This window comes from Drosophila bipectinata, chromosome XR (genome assembly GCF_030179905.1).
Source record: "Drosophila bipectinata strain 14024-0381.07 chromosome XR, DbipHiC1v2, whole genome shotgun sequence".
Lineage (NCBI taxonomy): Eukaryota > Metazoa > Arthropoda > Insecta > Diptera > Drosophilidae > Drosophila > Drosophila bipectinata.
In genome coordinates, this window is record NC_091735.1 from 23,521,793 (window position 1) to 23,539,571 (window position 17,779).

At 36.5% G+C, this 17,779-nt stretch overlaps 2 protein-coding genes across 3 annotated transcripts; one reads left to right on the forward strand and one right to left on the reverse strand.

Annotated features, from left to right (window-relative positions):
- Positions 1–4,036: 4,036 nt before the first annotated feature.
- Positions 4,037–10,214, forward strand: LOC108120194 (glycine, alanine and asparagine-rich protein). Of its 2 annotated transcripts, XM_017233732.3 has the most exons (5): positions 4,038–4,140; positions 5,082–5,442; positions 6,615–6,688; positions 6,836–7,655; positions 9,138–10,214. In XM_017233732.3, the coding sequence occupies exons 2-5, from the start codon at positions 5,385–5,387 to the stop codon at positions 10,106–10,108; spliced, it is 1,923 nt and encodes a 640-aa protein (XP_017089221.2). In that variant the 5' UTR covers positions 4,038–4,140; positions 5,082–5,384; the 3' UTR covers positions 10,109–10,214. The 2 variants fall into 2 exon arrangements, with proteins under 2 accessions (XP_017089219.2, XP_017089221.2); XM_017233730.3 differs by having other exon boundaries at positions 4,037–4,140; positions 6,615–7,655.
- Positions 10,215–15,283: 5,069 nt separating this feature from the next.
- LOC108120191 (uncharacterized) lies at positions 15,284–16,913 on the reverse strand. Its single transcript, XM_017233728.2, has 2 exons — positions 16,778–16,913; positions 15,284–16,059 (listed from the first exon to the last, which is right to left on the reverse strand). Exons 1-2 carry the CDS (start codon positions 16,836–16,838, stop codon positions 15,284–15,286), a joined length of 837 nt encoding a protein of 278 aa, XP_017089217.1. The 5' UTR covers positions 16,839–16,913.
- Between the last annotated feature and the right edge of the window lie 866 nt (positions 16,914–17,779).

A 17,779-nucleotide genomic window follows, 5' to 3' on the forward strand; every position in this document is an offset into this window, starting at 1 on the left:
AAACTCTGATGAAATAAAGCCACCAATTCCAGGGTATGTCCTTACCAACAAGGTGAGAGGTGAATGGTTTTTTGGGGTTATTTTTTTTTTGGGTGGTGCAGTGGCTCTACTTTATTACAGGTCCGAAGGAACAGGAGGACATCTCATTCTTGTCTTTTTTTTATTTTTTGCCTGTTTGCATAATTTTCCAAAGAAGAGAAGCAACAAATAAGGGGAGGTGGAGGGGTGGTGGATAGTGTTAAGAAAGTCTGGCTTATATAGGAGGAAGATGGAGGGGGAAGGAGTAAAGTATTATATTGAACCATCTATCCGGCAGACACAATTCCGGCACAAGGGTTCACTTTCGGAAGAAGTTAGAGGATCCGGGCGACCAAAGTTGAAAGGCAAAAAGGCAGGAAATAGTGACGCAGAGGGAGTGATAAAGGGGGCAGAGGGTAGCCTAGTGAAAGGTTACACACAATGGACTCCCTTATGTCTTCAAAAATTACATTTTAAGTTCTGAAATTACAATACAAAATTGAAATATCTTATTTCAGTGTTGCAGTTGGAAGTAATTTTTCATGCGTATAAAAATGAAGGTACAGAGGGGTTACAGGGGGGGTGTTGAATGGGGGCTACAGTGAAGCCACATCATGGATGAAAAGTGGTGTGAGTATTGTGGCAAGAACTGGAAAAGAGACAGTGGCAGCTAACGAGCCGCATGGCAGACAAAACTTTACAAAATTTATCAACGAGTGTGTGTCTGTGTGTGTGTGTGTGTATCTTTCTTGGTGAGTATCTGGCAGTATGTGTATCTGTATCTTTTGCATTTATGAAAATGTAATAATAACAAAAGACGCAATGCAGACGCGGCAAAAGTAAACTGAAAACAAAACGCCAACCCAACAACAAGCTTCCAAAGAACAAGAAGAAACTCAACCGAAAGGAAACATATGTGTATGTTTCACTATGTCTGTGTGTGTGCGTGGCAACCCTAGACAACCCTAGACAAACATATGGCTCACTGAATGCACAATGTATCTGCATCCGCATCCGCATCTGCATCTGCAACTGCCAGTGTAGCTCGGTAGCTGTTGTTGTTGTATCTGTGAGTCTGGCAGTCAGGCAGGCAGACAGCGAAGGAAACTTTTTCGGGCCAACCATATTTGCAACTTAAAAAATTTGTCAAAACAAATTATCATAAAATGCTCATCATCCAGTTGAATATCAAATTTTTTAGCGAAAATTTGCAAAAGTAATTCCAAGAGGTTTACAAAGATAAAAATATGTGTACATATAACTGGAAAGTCTTTTGAGAAAGTATGGTTTTGAAGGAAGAAAATTTTGAGAACTTTACTATTTGAAGCTTGGAAAAATATTAAAGGGCTTAAAGAATTAGAGATATATAACAACTGTTAAATATTTATTTAATTAATATTAAGTTAATAGGAGAAATAAATAATATATGTTTTTATGGAGTATTTTATAGGTATTTATGTGTCTGTTTTTTTTTTTTAATAAATATTGATCTTGATTGATCTTTTATAAGTTTTTTATGAAGCATATTTTAGCTACATTTAATAGCATTTTTTTAAGTTAATTTTATATAATAATTTATAGTATATTTCAAAGTATTCTAATATTTCAAACAGTATATTTTATTGTATGTTTTATACTCCATTTTTTAGCCTATAACTATCTTAAAGTATATTTTTTACGTATACTATAGTATTTTTTTTATAAAAGTTTTGATTTATTTTATTCAAAGCTCTCCTAAAACCTTAAACCCTCAAACCTTAACTTTTAAATTTAAAACCTTACAACCCTATTATCCCACTTGCCAGCTACCCCTATTAGAAAACCCCTCCAAACACTTAACCCCCAACACATTTGTAAGATCTCCCTCTAAAGTCAAGAGTCTAAACTGAATATTCACTTGGCGAAATTCCTGTACTTTATGGCATCAGAATCGGAATGTAATTAAGAACTTGCCCTGGAAAAGCCAACCGAAATCAAATAAACTAGTTTAAGAAGTTTTTGTTCACCTACTCTACTCTATACACACATATATGTATATATATATAGAGCCTTGCTTCCAGCTCCTCTTAAGCAAATGAAACTCCAATTAGCAGCACAAATCAAAGTCAGACAGTTTCGTTTTTGGAGGACAAGTGGCATCAAAAAAGAAAATTTTTACCAGAAGAGCAGAAAAGTTAAAGCCGCGTGTCCAGAAAAGTTGTGGGCATTAAATTGATAAAAAAAAAAAAAAACCAAATTTGTAACTAGCAAGGGCAGAGTATAGGGGGTGGTGTAATGGTTGAGAGTTTGCTGCGATATTTTGCCTTTGATAGAAAAACAATTTTTCTACTCCATTTCACGCGTTCAAGGCAGGAACCATAAAAGCTGACCAGTGAAAGAGTCGGCAAGTGAGGGGGAAAATCACTTAGAAAGAGACAGAAAATACAAGAGTCATACAGAGAGGGGGGTGAGAGGTGAGGAGGTACATAGGTCCAATCGAACATCCAACAGAATCGTCAGCGTAAAGATGCCGCCAGACCGATAAACGCTAGAAATGAAATAACAATAAAAACCAATTTTTTATATCGAACTGAAGTTGATATACCTATCTCTCTTTCACTATCATATACCTCACTCTTTCTCACTTTTGGCGAAAGTTTCTACTACGCGTGTTTATTTTTTTTGTAGTTCCTAGCCCCCCCATTGACCCAATTTTGTTTATTTTTTGTTGGCCTTGTTTATCGTTTACCCTTCAATAGCTACTATTTCTTTTGCAGTGTATACTAAATGTACTTAAAAAATAAAAAGAAGGAATCAAATTTGTAAACAAAACACCTAATCATTAGCCCGACAATGATTTGGATTTTTCAAGACATTTATTTTGTTTGTTTAGAAACTCAATTAATTCACAAAGGGAACCATCTGGCTATCCGAAAGATACAACATCTACAAGTTCATTAGTTCGAACCTGATTTTTGCCTAATTTTATGCCACACGGGTGGTTTTTTTTTTGTTTAAAGAATAAATAAAAAAATTCTCTACTCTTCCCTCCAAAAAGAAAAAAAACATCTAAAAACTTTGGTCAATAAAGAGAATCAAGCCAAGACTGGTTTCCCATTTTTGTTTGTCTGTTTGCTGACCAAATGTGGATGCTGTTTATATTTTTTTTTATTTATTTTTTTACTATTTCTTCTCTTTAAGGCGGGAGGCACATGCCTCCCATTTGATTTCCGACTGACCTACAGCCCGTGCATTGACGTCGAACGTTTTGAACTTCAAAAACTTGACCCTGAACGGAGTCATAAAGATCCACCACAAAATCTACGGAAATCAGAAATCTTTAGCTTCCAAGATGATTCCAAATAATGTCCACTCGAGACTCGAGTTAAGGTCGTATGGCGGGAGTTACCCAGAATTATTAGCATCAATTAGGGGACTTTTGTTGGAGGAATAGTAGTACAAAAAATATAGACAAAGTCATTGTATTAATAAAGACAAACAATAAAATATATGTATTGGATTAGTTAGTCATGGTGGGATTTTAATTCTATTTAAAAAATTATACTCACACTTATAATTTCCAAAAAAGTCTATTATAATATTAATGCCTAACTCCTTCCAAAAATGAAAATCGAAATTAATTTAAACTTTTCAAGTTTCTTATCTGGCTTTCTCTTCTTAAATCTTTCGAAATTGAAATTCAAATTCGAGTTTATTTTTCAAAGCCTTTCTCTCCGTGCTAAAAATCCCCGAAAGAAACAAAGCCCTAACCTCTAAAAAACCGAAACAAAAGTAAAAGAAATTTTATATATTAGCTATTCAAACTTGTGATTGGAACAGGAAAGAAAATCAACAAAAAAACACCATCATCGATAAGTGATCCACCAAATGGTCATTTTTTTTCTGTCTATTCCAAACGAGTTAAACGAGAATTTTTTTTCGACTCTGTCGATATCGAACAATAGGCATATTGACGGCTGGACGTCAAGTCGGGCGTTAATTATTGATTAGTTTAAAGCCCGATTACCAAACCGGCAGCGGGTTTAGAACGCCACGGAACGTCCGACGCCGAACAACTTTGTTACCGCTCTCCCAGAACGCGAATAAAATCCCCAAAAAAAACATATACTCACATCAAGAGAGGTACACGGAGAAAAAGAGTTATAGTCTAGACTCTAGAGTGTTTCTATATGAAAAATGTGTTTGTTTTTTTATGGTGTCTAAGATATAATTAAAGGATGGAAGAAAAAGCTATTAATGGTGTTAGATGATTAAGAAAACTAAGTAGGTTTTGAATACTACTAGTTCAGTGAATGGCTTAAAATAATTGAAATAAATTAAATAAATGTTTATAAAAGGAATTTATGACATATTAGATAATTATTTTTTAATTCTTATTGAAAACTTTGAAAAGGAAATATTAAAATAAGAAAAAAGAATATAATCATAAAAGCTTAATAAGAAGAACATATCTGATTCTTTATTCCTTTTCTAAATTCTTTTCTATATTCTAAATTCTTTATATGCTAGATTCTTTATCTAAATTTATATTTATAAAATAAAACTATTTTATGAATTACTGTTTTTTTTTTGTCAAATTTAATTTAATTTAGAAGCAATACAATTTAAAGTAAATATCAAATAAAAAAAACGTGTCCATTTAACTTCCTGCGTAATTTATATTTTATTTAAAAGAAAAAAATGCTTTGGAAAGTATCTTCTTAAAATTCAAAATTACATTCAAATATTTTTACATAGTTAATACTTAGCTTTTTAAATTTTTTAAATTTCATTCATTTTAAAACCCTAAAAAAGAAGTTTGAAAAGTATAATGCATTCTACCTTATGTTTTTTTTTTTTATAATATTCTTTTTTGTGTTAAAAAAATCTGTTTTTGTTAAAATAAATAATTTTTTTTTAATTTGTGTTTTACAAAATAAATAAAACCTTAAGCTTTTAGCGACAAATAAAAGAAAAAATAGCAAATAATTTCTTTTGAAACTAAATCTTCAAAACCAAGCCCTACCGAGTGAGAAAATCCTAGAAATCACCAACTATTTTTTTTTTTCTGTGTAACATGATAGAGAAGAACTGGAGGAACAACAACCGCAGCAGCAGCAGCAGCAACACCAGCACCAGCAGCAGCAGCAGCAGCAGAAGCAGCAACAACGACACCGCAAAAATACACGACCGGAGAGACAATAAAAGTCGGCCAGCGGCCAAAAACGCGCTCATTGCGTGCGCTGTTTTCGCAACGGCAACGGAAAATTAGCCCCGGAGAAAGAAAGAGAAAGGGAATAAAAAGAGAGTGAGAGAGAGATAGATAGGTAGTAGACTGTACGGCAACAGAATACGGATTGCGGAATATACACGGAAGAGGAGTCAGGATGCGACACGCATTTGTTGGATTAATTGTGTGCTGGCTGGCAGTTTGTCAACCGCAAGGTAAATATTTTTGGAATACGGCCCATATAGACGGTATAATGACAGGATACAGGCTGTACGTTGTACAGCCTACGCCTTCGACACCGCCCCCGCTTCCAAAACCACTCACTCCCCCCATTCCCCAACCCATTCTGATACACGCACAACACATTGACATGCTCGGGGCTTTGTTATTACAGCAATAATTGCAAAATTATCGCTGGATTTTGCGCCTACGTGCGATGCATTGTCAACTCTGGAACAAAAAACAACAAAAACATCCCAAAAAGTGTTCAGTGTATGAGAGAGTGAGTGAGATAGAAAGCAGGCAGAGTGAAATGGGGCTACAAAAGGCTTTTTTGAAAAAATACAATATAAGGATATTCATATTTTAAATTAATTTTTTTATAATGATTCTTCTTTTTCAATTCCTTTAAAAAAAATTAATTTAAATACCTGTTCTTATAAGAACCTGTTGGATATCTAATTAATCTAAAAACTCCTCCCAAAACCCACTCTATAGCCCATCTCACAGTTCTGAAGCTGAAAACCAGCCTCTTTTTTTTATCTCTTTCTTTTTTGTGTGTTTTTGTGCTTAAAAAAATGTGTTAAAAAAGAATAACAAATAAACTCGAAATATAATACAAATACGATAAACAACGCGTGTGAAACAAGTTTTGTTTAAAGGCTATAATCTATTCTATTCTTTTTTTCTTTTTTTTTTTTTATTAATTTTTGCTGCTAAAGCCACAAAACTTTCCGCTTATTTGAGTTTTTATACTAAAATGCTAAGAAGTTGGAAAAAAAAATTAGATACAAAAAAAATAAATTTCAAAAGAAAAAAAATAAAAAAAGAACTAACGAAATTAAAATTTATTTAAGGTTTAAAGTATGAATATTGCAAGAAAAGAAAGTACTTCAAAATATCACTCATACGCAATGTCTGACGCAGTTCTGGTTAAGAATAAGCTATGGCTTTTTGTCATTTCTTCAAAATGATCACAAAATTACCACAATTTGTATAATACTATAATTTTATTTAATTTTTGTGTTCAATTTTCTTTAAAAACAATTATTTTACTTAAGAACCACATGGCGTATACGTAATATAATGATGAAATTATCCTACATCTAATTTTTATTAATTTTTTCCTAAATATTATTATTTTAATAATTTTATTGATAAATTTCAGCTGAGGCGCAGTTTGGAGGCTTCGGATTCCAGCCGCAGTTCCAGCAGCCCTTCCAGCAGCCCTTCCAGCAACAGGTATACTACCGACCCCAAACCCAATACCAGCCAGCGGTGGCTTATCGCCAGCAGCAACCTGTGGCGTATCAGCAACCACTGGCTTACCAGCAACCTATAGCTTACCAGCAACCCATAGCTTATCAGCAACCCGTGGTTTACCAACAGCAACCCCAGCGTCGCCAGGGATCCGTCTCCAAGGCCAACACGAATGCCTACGAACGGCAGGTGGACTTTGGCAACAACCTGGAGTACACCCAGGGTCTATCCAACTCCCGGGCGGTGACCAAACAGAACGGCAATCGTGTGGTGACCAACAGTCAGGCCCAGACCCGTGACGTTGATCTTGGTGGCCTCCAGTTGGGCAACACCCTCACCCGCACTAGGACGAATGCCAACGGAGCTGTTTCTCAGGGTATCGCCGATCAGTTTAGGATCGGAAATGTTGGCCTGGGCGCTTCTCTGTCGCCCCAGAATCTGCAGAACGGCTTTGGTCTGCAGCGCGGTGCCGATGGCGATCTGCGACTGGGTCTCGGTTTCCTCAACCTCGACCTGGACAGGAATGTCCAGAACTCGAACACCCTGTCGCAGGCCCAGGTGAATGCCCAGGGCAAGGGTGCCAAGGCGGGATCCTCAAGCAACAGCCAGTCGAACACCCAGCAATACGGCGGAGTCACCGTCACGGACACGCGCTCCAACTCGAATGCCTTCGGCAAGGCACGCCGCGGCCAGACCTCGGCCAGCACCGGCGGCTTCGGCGGCACTGCAGCCACCAATGGCCAGAGCTTCGGGGGACCCTTCCAGCGGGTGGTGCGTCAGCAGCCGGTGGCTCGCAGGCGACCCAAGCGGCGGGCACAGTTCGTGCCGTTCGGCTATCCGGGCAGGCCCTTCGCCCCTGGACCCTTCGCCCCCCGACCCCTAGAATGGGACAGACCTCGCCGGCAGTTCGGCGGTTTCGGAGGCTTCGGAGGAGGACCTGGATTTGGTGGTAAGTTTTTAATACTAAATTAAAGAGAACTATTTGGAATTATTTAGTATTTTCTTAGTATATTTTTATTGTAGTATTTTGTAGTATTATTGTAGTAATTTTTAGGAACATAGGCCCCTCTCATATTATCTTGAGAGAACATTTAAAACTTAAAAAATATATAAAAATAGAAATAATAATAAAATAAATAATAATTTATAATATTGATTCAGACTTACCCAAGAATAATATTGACGTTTGAGCCTTGTTGAGAAAAACAAAATTGTCCTTTTCAAAGAAGAATCTTTTTATACTTTATTATTTAACTTCTTACTTTTTCGTAAACAAAAATTCCGACAGAGGGCTATAATAGAAGCCTTGAATTCTTTATTTTAACACATTTAATACATGAATAAAATAATAACAATTTTACACCGAACTAAAGTAAAAACAAAAAACAGACGGAAGGCTATCCAGGGTGCCTTGTCTTATTTCTGTTTTTATTTTTTCTTACATTTTTTTTCACATTAAACCAAAAAAAATTAAAAAAATAAATAGACTGTAGGCTATCCAGGGTGCCTTGTCTTGACATATAATTTTTTTTTATTTTTCTTATTTTATTCATAAATACAAAAAAAAAATAAGGTAAAAAGAACTCCGACTGCAGGCTATCCAGGGCGCCTTGTCTTAATTCTTATATACCTTTATTTTTATTTTATTTTTTATTTTGACGGAAGGCTATCCACAGTGCCTTTTTTTATTTATTTATTTATATTGAATTATTACGGTTACCGATGTACCCCCACTACCTATTTTATTTTATTTTATTTGGTATGTAACTATTCATTTTAATTTTAATTTCTATCCATCTTTCTCATATCCTACCCTTTTATTTCCCAATTCCTCCCCACTTTTTCCCCCTTTTTCCACCCCATTTTCACCCCTGCCTCCCCCAGTTTCCCCCTAAAACTTTCTTCCTGATCTTTTATCTTTGTATTCTAATTTTTTTCTTCCATAACATCGATTTCCGTTTCATGCACTGAAAAAGAAGAAAATAAATTTCAATTAGGTTATATTAGTTTTTCAATATCTATAGAATTTTAAAAACATTTTTTAAAAAATATTAAAAGCCCTATAAAAAGCATAGATAACAAATTAGAGTCGAAATTTGTAAGACACTATGATATCCGGTACTATTAAAAATCCTCGTTTGCCGAATAAATCTTTAGAAATGCTACTTTGATATTTAAAATGCTTTAAGGATTTTTTATTAGTACCGGGTATTAAAATAAATATTATTTGTAAAAACAATTTAAAAAACAATAATAATTATAGAAGCAATGGCTGATATTTTCTCTGAAAAGTAAAAAAATAATTTTAATTTTAAGATTAGCGTTAAGTAGATTTTTTTTTTTAATTATACAATAATTTTTCGAACAATACCTTATATTTTAAAATTGTTAAAAAAATTTTTAAAAATATTAAAATGACATTATTTTTTAGGACCGGGATTCGGTGAACCTGAGTACGGCCCTGAAAACCCCGAATACTTCGGAGGTGGCCCAGGCTTCGAGAACTTCCAGCAACAGCAGCCGGGCCGGAAGAAGGGCCACAAGAACCAGCAGCAGGCCCATGGTAATGCCCATGCCCAGGGTGGACCCGGATTCAACCAGCAGGCCTCGACCAATAACCATGCCGGCAACGGCGACACCGGCAGCAGCAGCATCAGCTCGAACCTGGCCCAAGACGGTACCAGCGGACAGGTGAGCTCGGCGAACACGAACACCCACCAGGGCCAGACGGCCAACGGTGGCTACGAGAGCAACCAGAACTCCCAGAGCCAGGCTCTGAACTTCAAGCCCGGCCAGCAGCAGGCCTCCAGCGCCAATGCCAATACCCAGCACACCCAGCAGGGCAACACGGACACCTACTCCTCGAACAGTGGCTCCACCTCGACGAACAATAACCAGTTCGGATCATCGACCAACACGGCCAATACCAACTCGCAGGTGGTCAGGGACGGAAACCGTCAGGACGCCACCAGTGATGCCAACAGCCAGAGCATCTACCAGGGCAACAACGGCCAGGGCGATGCCACGGCCCAAACGAACGCCCAGACGAGCTCCCAGCAGGGACCCGGCGGTTTCGTGACGAACTCCGCCTCCAGCAGCGCCACAGCCACCGCCCAAAATGGTCAGTCCGCCAACGCCAATGCTGATGCCAATGCTGGCGGCGGCGGCTTCGGCCAATTCGGTGGCCAGGGCGGTGCCGGCGCCAGTGCCAATGGCGGTGGCTTTGGAGGCTTCGGTGGCGGCGGTAATGCCAATGCCAACAGTGGTGCGGGCGGTGCGGGCGCCAATGCCGGCGCTAATGGGGGTGGTTTTGGAGGCTTCGGCGGCGGCGGTAACGCGAATGCCAACAGTAATGCCGGTGGCTTCGGCAACTACGGCGGCTTTGGATTCTTCGGACGTTAGTAGTCACGAGGTCACTCCACCCACACCACCACCGTCAGTCACACACCTTACCACCTACTCAAAAATTTTTTTTATGTCACCCACTTGAGCACAAGAATAAAAGGCATTTTGTTAATTTAAAAAATAAATTGAAGCACTTATTGGTAATAATATTAAGTTATTACTCACTTGGCACGGGTTTCACAATATTTTATATTTTAGATTAAGGTTTAATGTTTATAATTTAAAGATTTTAAATTTGGATATATTTTTCTTAAATAATTTCTTAAACTTTAAAATTTTTTTAAATTTTTGTTTCACTTTTTTTCAAAACGTCAATAATTATTTTTCACAGTGTATGAAAAATTTACGTAAAACATTTAACACTTAGTTAAAAAAAAAAAAATTTTATTTTTTTCCTTCTTATACATAATATTTTGTTTTTTTTAAATTTTTTTAATGTTTAATCAATTTTTTTTAAACAATTTTTTACTTAATATTTACAAAAATTTTTTTATTTACTACTTTTTTTTAAAATATTTTCCTAAATTTGCTTTTTTTCTTAAATTTCTACATTTTTTTTAAAGTTTGTCATTTTTTTTCCATATAAAATTTTTTAAAATCATTTTTAATTTTTTATATTTTTAAAACCAGAAGCACTTAATTTTGATTAAATTTTTAATTTTATTCTCAATTATTATATTTCGATGTTGTTTAAATTTTTTATTTTTTTCAGTGTCGTATATCCCAAAAATTTATGTTGCCTGCTTTTAGGCTTTTCTGTAAAACGCTTTTAGTTTTTTTTTTTCTCAAACTTTTCTTTAACCCTTAGATCGCCACCGTGCCCAGCAGCAGGTGAGACTGCAGCGCTGGAAGCCACGCCCACCAAATAGCACGTCCACCGCCCCCACCGCAACGACAAGGACTTCGATAAACGATAACTTTGAATATGTCTATTTTAATCGATCATCGAATTTGGAAGATTTTCAAACAACCCCAAGGGAGGAGATTGGAGGGGCATCAGGATCTACGTCCTTTAACAACTCGGTAGATGCCTTTGGTCCTTATGACGTCACCCAGCGACAGGGCAGGACCTTCGGCTTGATCTACGACTGGATCAGTGGACTCTTCAACTCCTGTGTCTCGCCCTGCACCTTGGAGGCCTTTCAAAAGCAAACATGCTGCGAAACGTACGTGGTCGATCCTTCGTATCCTGTACCACCGCCCCCGCCTCCTCCGCCGCCGCCACAGACGTGTTGTGCTGGGGCTGGGCGGCCGCCCTACCTGCCACCCCGCCCACTGCCACCGCCACCGCCGCCGGCTTATCCGCCACCCGCCTACCCTTCCGCCTATCCGAGCTATCCGGTGAACAACAAGACGCCCGTTGTGGTGGTGGCCACGCCCATCAACTGTTGCACGGTCTGCACTTACTCCTACTATGGTCCGCCGCCGTGTGGGCGCTTCTACAACAACAACAACAGTGGGGATAATAAAAAAGTCACCATATACGTGCCACCGCCGTACTATGGTTAAAGAAATAAAAATATTTTACTTTAAAAATTAAATAAAAAAAAATAGAGTTTAAAAAAAAGGAAACGGATTTTTTTTTAATTTAAAAAATTAAAATTATTTTAAGTTTTTTTTTATAATAAAAAAGTTTTTTTTTTAGTTTAAATATTTTTTTCTTTGATAGCTTATTAAATATTATTTTTTTTAATATACTTTAAAATAAATTTTATTGTTAAAATAGAGTTTTTTAACTAATTTCTTAAATTTTCTTTAAGAGTTTTTATATTTTAATATTTGTCGTAGTGTATGAAATGATATTTTTTTAAAAATATTGCTAATAGTTATTTAGTTGTTTTTAAAAAAAATAAAAAAAAAATAATAAAAAATTGTTAGTAGTTATACCTATTGTTTTCAAATTCTAATTGGGAAAAAATTACTAGAAAAATTTAAAAAAAAATGTAATTTGATTTATATTTTTAAAAGTATTTTTAATAAAATTTACATTATAGCTTCTTATTATTTATTATTATTATTATTTTTTCGATTTTTTATTAATAAATATAAATTTATTATTATTCTCTTTCGTATTTCATTTTATCTTTATTTTAATTTGTTTAATTTACATTTAAGAATATATTTTGTATAGGTCTAGTTTAAAAAAAAAGGCAATGTCCACTGTAAGACTTCAAAAACAATCATATTTCATACGCTGCTACTGTACTTTTCAACATCCACACTTCCATGGCTATTCGTAGGCACCAACGCCAAATATCTTTCGTCGCGAAAAGCGATGGAATGAAAGATGCAACAAAATCAGAAGTACAGCCATCGGGAGCAGAAAACTAAGCGTTCTGCCACCTCCTTCGATCTTGCTTGCCATCTTGCCTCCCACCGCTTTTCGCTGCCACTTCGCTGCCGCACAAAATGGCCGGCGATTTTGACGCCCGATATGGATATGGAATTATATATTAAAAGCCTAACAACGAGGTATTCTTTTAATTAATTATAGTCTTAGTATTTTAGTAGTTTAGTCTTAGTTTTATATATAAATTTAAAGTTCTATGTACTTACGATTAAAAGTATATTTGAATGTAATTGGGAAACTCCTTTATTCAAATTTTCTTAACGCGCCGCTTATATACCCGACGCGGTTTATATATTTCCTAAAAAAATCACTTTATTTCACTTACTTTCAGCACAATATTTAATAATTACACAATAATATCTTAATTTCAAGCACTGATTATTACAAAAATATTAGAAAAAGACTAAAAATTGGGACTAAAAAGCGGGACGACTTACGGGCACGGAGGATCAATAGGAACTGATCGACAGGCGGCTAGAGTCAGAGTACAGTGAGTGGGCGAACTGAGGAAGAGGCTGATAAAGAGAGCGAACGAAAGGATCTGGAGGAGAGCGCACTCTCTTAGAAGGACAACTGCTTGTTTTCCTAAACAACTATTTTCAAGCAGTGTTTTTATTATTCTAGTATTTTAAACTCAAAAGTATTTAATTATTAAAATTAAAAAAAAAAAAATAGAAATAATTTAAAAATAAATTGGTATTTTTTTTAAGGTTCTATATACATTTAGACCATAATTATAAATAAAACCCCTCAAATAACTTGGAAACTAACCCAAAAATCACTAAACAATGGCCACTTTCTTAAGAATGGATGAAGTCAACAGTTTTATTTTTTTTTTATATATAGATAAATAGGCCAAAGTTGAAAAGTTTGGAGCAGCAGGAAAGTTTTTGGGGGGCAGTAGTGGTAATATGTAGTATGGCCACTGTATGTGGAATAATGTCCTTTTGTTTGTTTGTTCTTCGCCTGGCTAATTCCGAAAAAGCTTGCATAATCTACAAAATAGATAGGGGAGCATGGTGCTGAGAGGCCTAGATAGAGGGCAGGCAGGCAGGGGGGCGTGGCACCTCGGGGGAGGCCTGTCAAAACTGCGGCAAATAAGACACACGACAAAGCAAAAGTGCGGGGCCTGAGATCCAGGAAGGGGGGAGGGGGTCTAGGTAGTTGCACTAGAAAAGAAATATAGTTGTGGATACTCTTATTGAAAAAAAGTTGTTAGGCTTATTGTTTAACATGAATATTAATAAAAACAATGTATATATATATATTTTTAATGATTTAATTAAATTATGGAAATTAAATCTATATCTTTTCCAGAATTACACCAAAAATGAAGAAGATATTCTGGCTAATACAATCATTTTTTTCTAAAAATGTTACTAAAAAGGCTTATTTTTCTTATCCATAATTAAGTTTACTCCAAGCTTTTTGTTTCATAAAATTGTACTTGAAATTACATCAAAAAAATTTATTAAAATATAATCTCCAAATATTAAACTATTTGTTTTTTGCAGGATTCTTGTAATTTATTATTTTCTTTCTTAAAATTTAATAAAAACAAAATTTTAATACAAAAATATACCTTAGAAACACTCCTAATTCAAGGTCTTATTTTGTAAGAAAAACTTCTACAAATTAAAAATATTAAAAGAGTATTAAACAGACAACTTTCGTCAGAAACTGCAGCAGGTTAACGTGCCCCATCTTTGGTCGCTTTTGTTGTGCGGCTGCTTTTCTTTTGGGAAACTCTAGTGCCGTTGACTTTTGCGCCTAAGCCAAATTTGTGGCATGTGTTTTGTTTGTTGGCTAGAAATTTGTTGGCAGGCTGCCACACACGACAACCCAGAGAAGGATCCCGGGGACAACAGCCACTGAGACTGAAACTGAAACTGAGACTGAGGCACAGGCAGGACATGTCACGTCAGCGGCACAAAGCCCGGACACAAAGGCCTGATAACTGCAGTCGCCTGATAAGCAGGCAATCCCCTAACCTACCAGCCTACCAATCCAAAAAACAGGACCAGGACACCCACTTCAAAGGCACTTGAAGAAAATATTGACAAGAATTTATAGAAAATTTAAAGCACTATTGGAAATTAGACCCTTTTTGGAATAAAAACTAAAGAAAATAAAAAAAATATTAGCTTGTCTTGTAATCCCTCAGAATTATAACTATCGACTCTTTAGGTGTATTTTGAAATTTTTAAGCACAAGTTCCTCTTCAAAAAAATCTGTTTTTCAACTTAAAAAATATTCTTTGATTTGAAAATGTGTTTCTGACGTTTTTAAAAACTTTTTCAAACAATTTAAATTTAAATAAATATAAATAATAATAAGAGTATAAGAATATGATATTTTTCAATATTTTTATTCGTCTTCCTTGCTAAAATTTTCTTTCAGAAAAGCTCATATTTCGAAAACCATTCCTTTTTTTTAATTTTTCAAAAGAAAGTAGTATATTTTCGAGGTTTCAAAAAATGATTTCAAAACTCAAAATACTTTCCAAACCACTAAAAGTTATCCCACAAAACACAAAATATATTTATCAAAAAGAATAAATATTTCTTACAGTGCATTTTAGCTTTGAAAACTGCACCACCACCCCATTAGCCCCACCCGGAAGCAAATGTCGTCTCCTTTGTCATTTCGCTCATAACGTTAATTTATATTCAGTTCAGTCTAAAGTAAAAAAAAAAAAATAAATACATAGCACGAGAGGGGGTGGGAGGAGGTACAGTGAAGCCCGTGTGTGACAGCCATCTAAGTAGGTTGAAAGGGTTGAAGTGTGTAGAGGATGAGAAGAGAAGGATTCCGAAGGGGACTTAGTTGTAGAAGTGCTGGCGACGCCTCTTGGCGGGCGTGGCGGCCACAAAACGACGTCCGGCAACGGAACCGGAACCGGACACGGAAACGGAACCATCGTTGGCCGAGTACAGAAGCAAGGGGATCTCCTCCACGCTAGTCTGCTGCTGCTGAGCCGAGTTCCTCACTCCAGAGCGGAGCAACTCATCGGCGGAGAGGCGACGCAGACCGGGTCCGGCAGCGGGGGCAGCAGCAACAGGGGCAGCGGCAGCAACGGGGGCGGGAGCTCCACCATCCAGCAGCTGATCCTCATCGTTCTCCGGCTGGTCGAGGACAATATCCTCGGGCTGGGCCACAGCAATGGTATTGCCGACAGGAGCACCGCCCTCGGCCTCGTTGTCGGCCGCCGAAATGGAGCTGCTCTGGAGGAGAGCCTCGATGTTCTCCAGGTTGGAGAGTCCATTAATCTGCAGCTGATCGTGCAGCTCGGTGGGAATGGCTATGGCCTGGACATCCTTGTGGCCGGAAATGCCGTTCGGGGTGGGAATGAACTGGACATTCTCGGGAATCTGATCCGTGGGATAGACGGGCACCAGCTCGGCCTCATTTTCGTTGCTGGACTTCAGGAGGATGAGGGAGATGGGCACGATCTTCTTGAACTTCAGCAGGACCAGCTTCTTGATGGCCACGGCACCGGGGAAGACACGTCCCTGGGGTCCGGAATGGGGCTTGGCGATGAGGGCGCGCTCCTGGAAGTGTCCGCGCTGGTGGTAACGGTGTCCAGACACGTGGCGGGCTAGAAAATTGAAAAAGGGGGTTATAGTTAATGAAGGAATATTATCGAAAAATAGGTATAGATCTTTAAAATTCATTATATCGATTTTAATCGATATTTTGGGTTAAAAATTTTGAGTGGAATATAGTTTTTAGAGGAATATTATCGAATAATAGGGATAGATCTCTTAAAAGGATATATATCTATTTCTTATTGATTTTTCTTTAATATATTAAACAATTATATTACTGGCCTAATGTTTTAGCAGTTCTTTGCGCAGCAGTCTTAAAAAATTGATATTTAATAGTATTATTTCTTTAAAAAAGTACTAATATCGATTCTTATCGATTTCTTCAATATTTCTTAATAAAAATTTTGTTTAATGTATTTTTCTACTACTCTAATATTTTATTTGATATCAATATTTAAAGAATCCTTTATTAAAAAACTGAAAACTAACAAATATCTTTCATAAATCCTTAATCGATTCTTTACGATTATAAACCAATTAATCGAAACATAGATAAAAAATCAAAAAAATCTATCTTAATGATTGATTAAATAAAATCCTTTGATTTATTAAACAAGAAAACAATAATCATTTGTAGAAATTAGAAAAAACGCGATATAAAAAAAAAAAACAAAACAAAAATTAGTAAAAAGATTAGTAAAGAAAAGATAATGGGAGGAGACGATGCCCCGGAGATAGGGCCACAACGATTCTCGATACGAAACTCACCTTCGCTAATGGCCAAAACGGCCAGGCCAATGGCCAAAAGGGCGACCAACTTAATTGCCATAATGATTATAGATTTTAGAACTGAGGACTTGAAACTTCTTGGGACCGGAACCTGGGCAACCTGGTGGGCTCTGGTGTGTCGCTGGGCGAGTGACTCTATTAAATGGTTCAACAAGTATCCGGCAAAGACATTTTATACATGGCAGGAGGAATGCCAGAGACACATAAAAATCACCACAAAAACAAGAAAAATATACAAAAGAAATTGGCAAGCGGGTCAGAACACGAGACAATACCAAATGAGATTGGATTTTCGAAAGGGGCAAGATGAAAAAAAAAAAATTTGAAAAATATAAGAAGAATGGTTTTAGAGACCCTGTCTGCAGGCCGATTGGCAAATTATTAAACTATGCAAATGTCGAAATGGTCGGGCCAGTTCAGTCGCCAACTGATTTATGCACAAATTTCAAATGGGCGAAAACCAGAAAGTCACAAAACCCCAAAAAGTGGTAGAGAAAATCCATAAACCAAGCCAAGAACGTTGACTTTTTTTCTCCTTTTCTTGGTAACCAATTTCCAATTCCATTTCCAGTTGCATCTCGCACGAAAGTTTGTGATGCTCTTCCAACGGGTGTTCTGGTTATCATATTAGGGTAAAGTCTAAATCTTAAAGATATAACAAGATTTTTTAACTATAGCATACAGATAGGGATAGTAAGGTTTACAAAAGGTTGGGAAGCCGTTTGTCCGCGTGTCCGTTAATTTTTTTCTAGACGATCCTGTTCCATCGGTTTATAAAATATTATATTGAAATTTGGTATACGGACTTATATGCATATATGCATTATATATATCAAATAAAACTAGTCAATTATAGAGACTATATCCTTAACATCCCATTTATATGAATATCTTTGTTTAATCCACAAGAGCATTCAAACTTCATCTTAATACAAAATATGCTTTCCTTTCTAGTTCTGAGCTAATTTGCTTTTTGCCTAC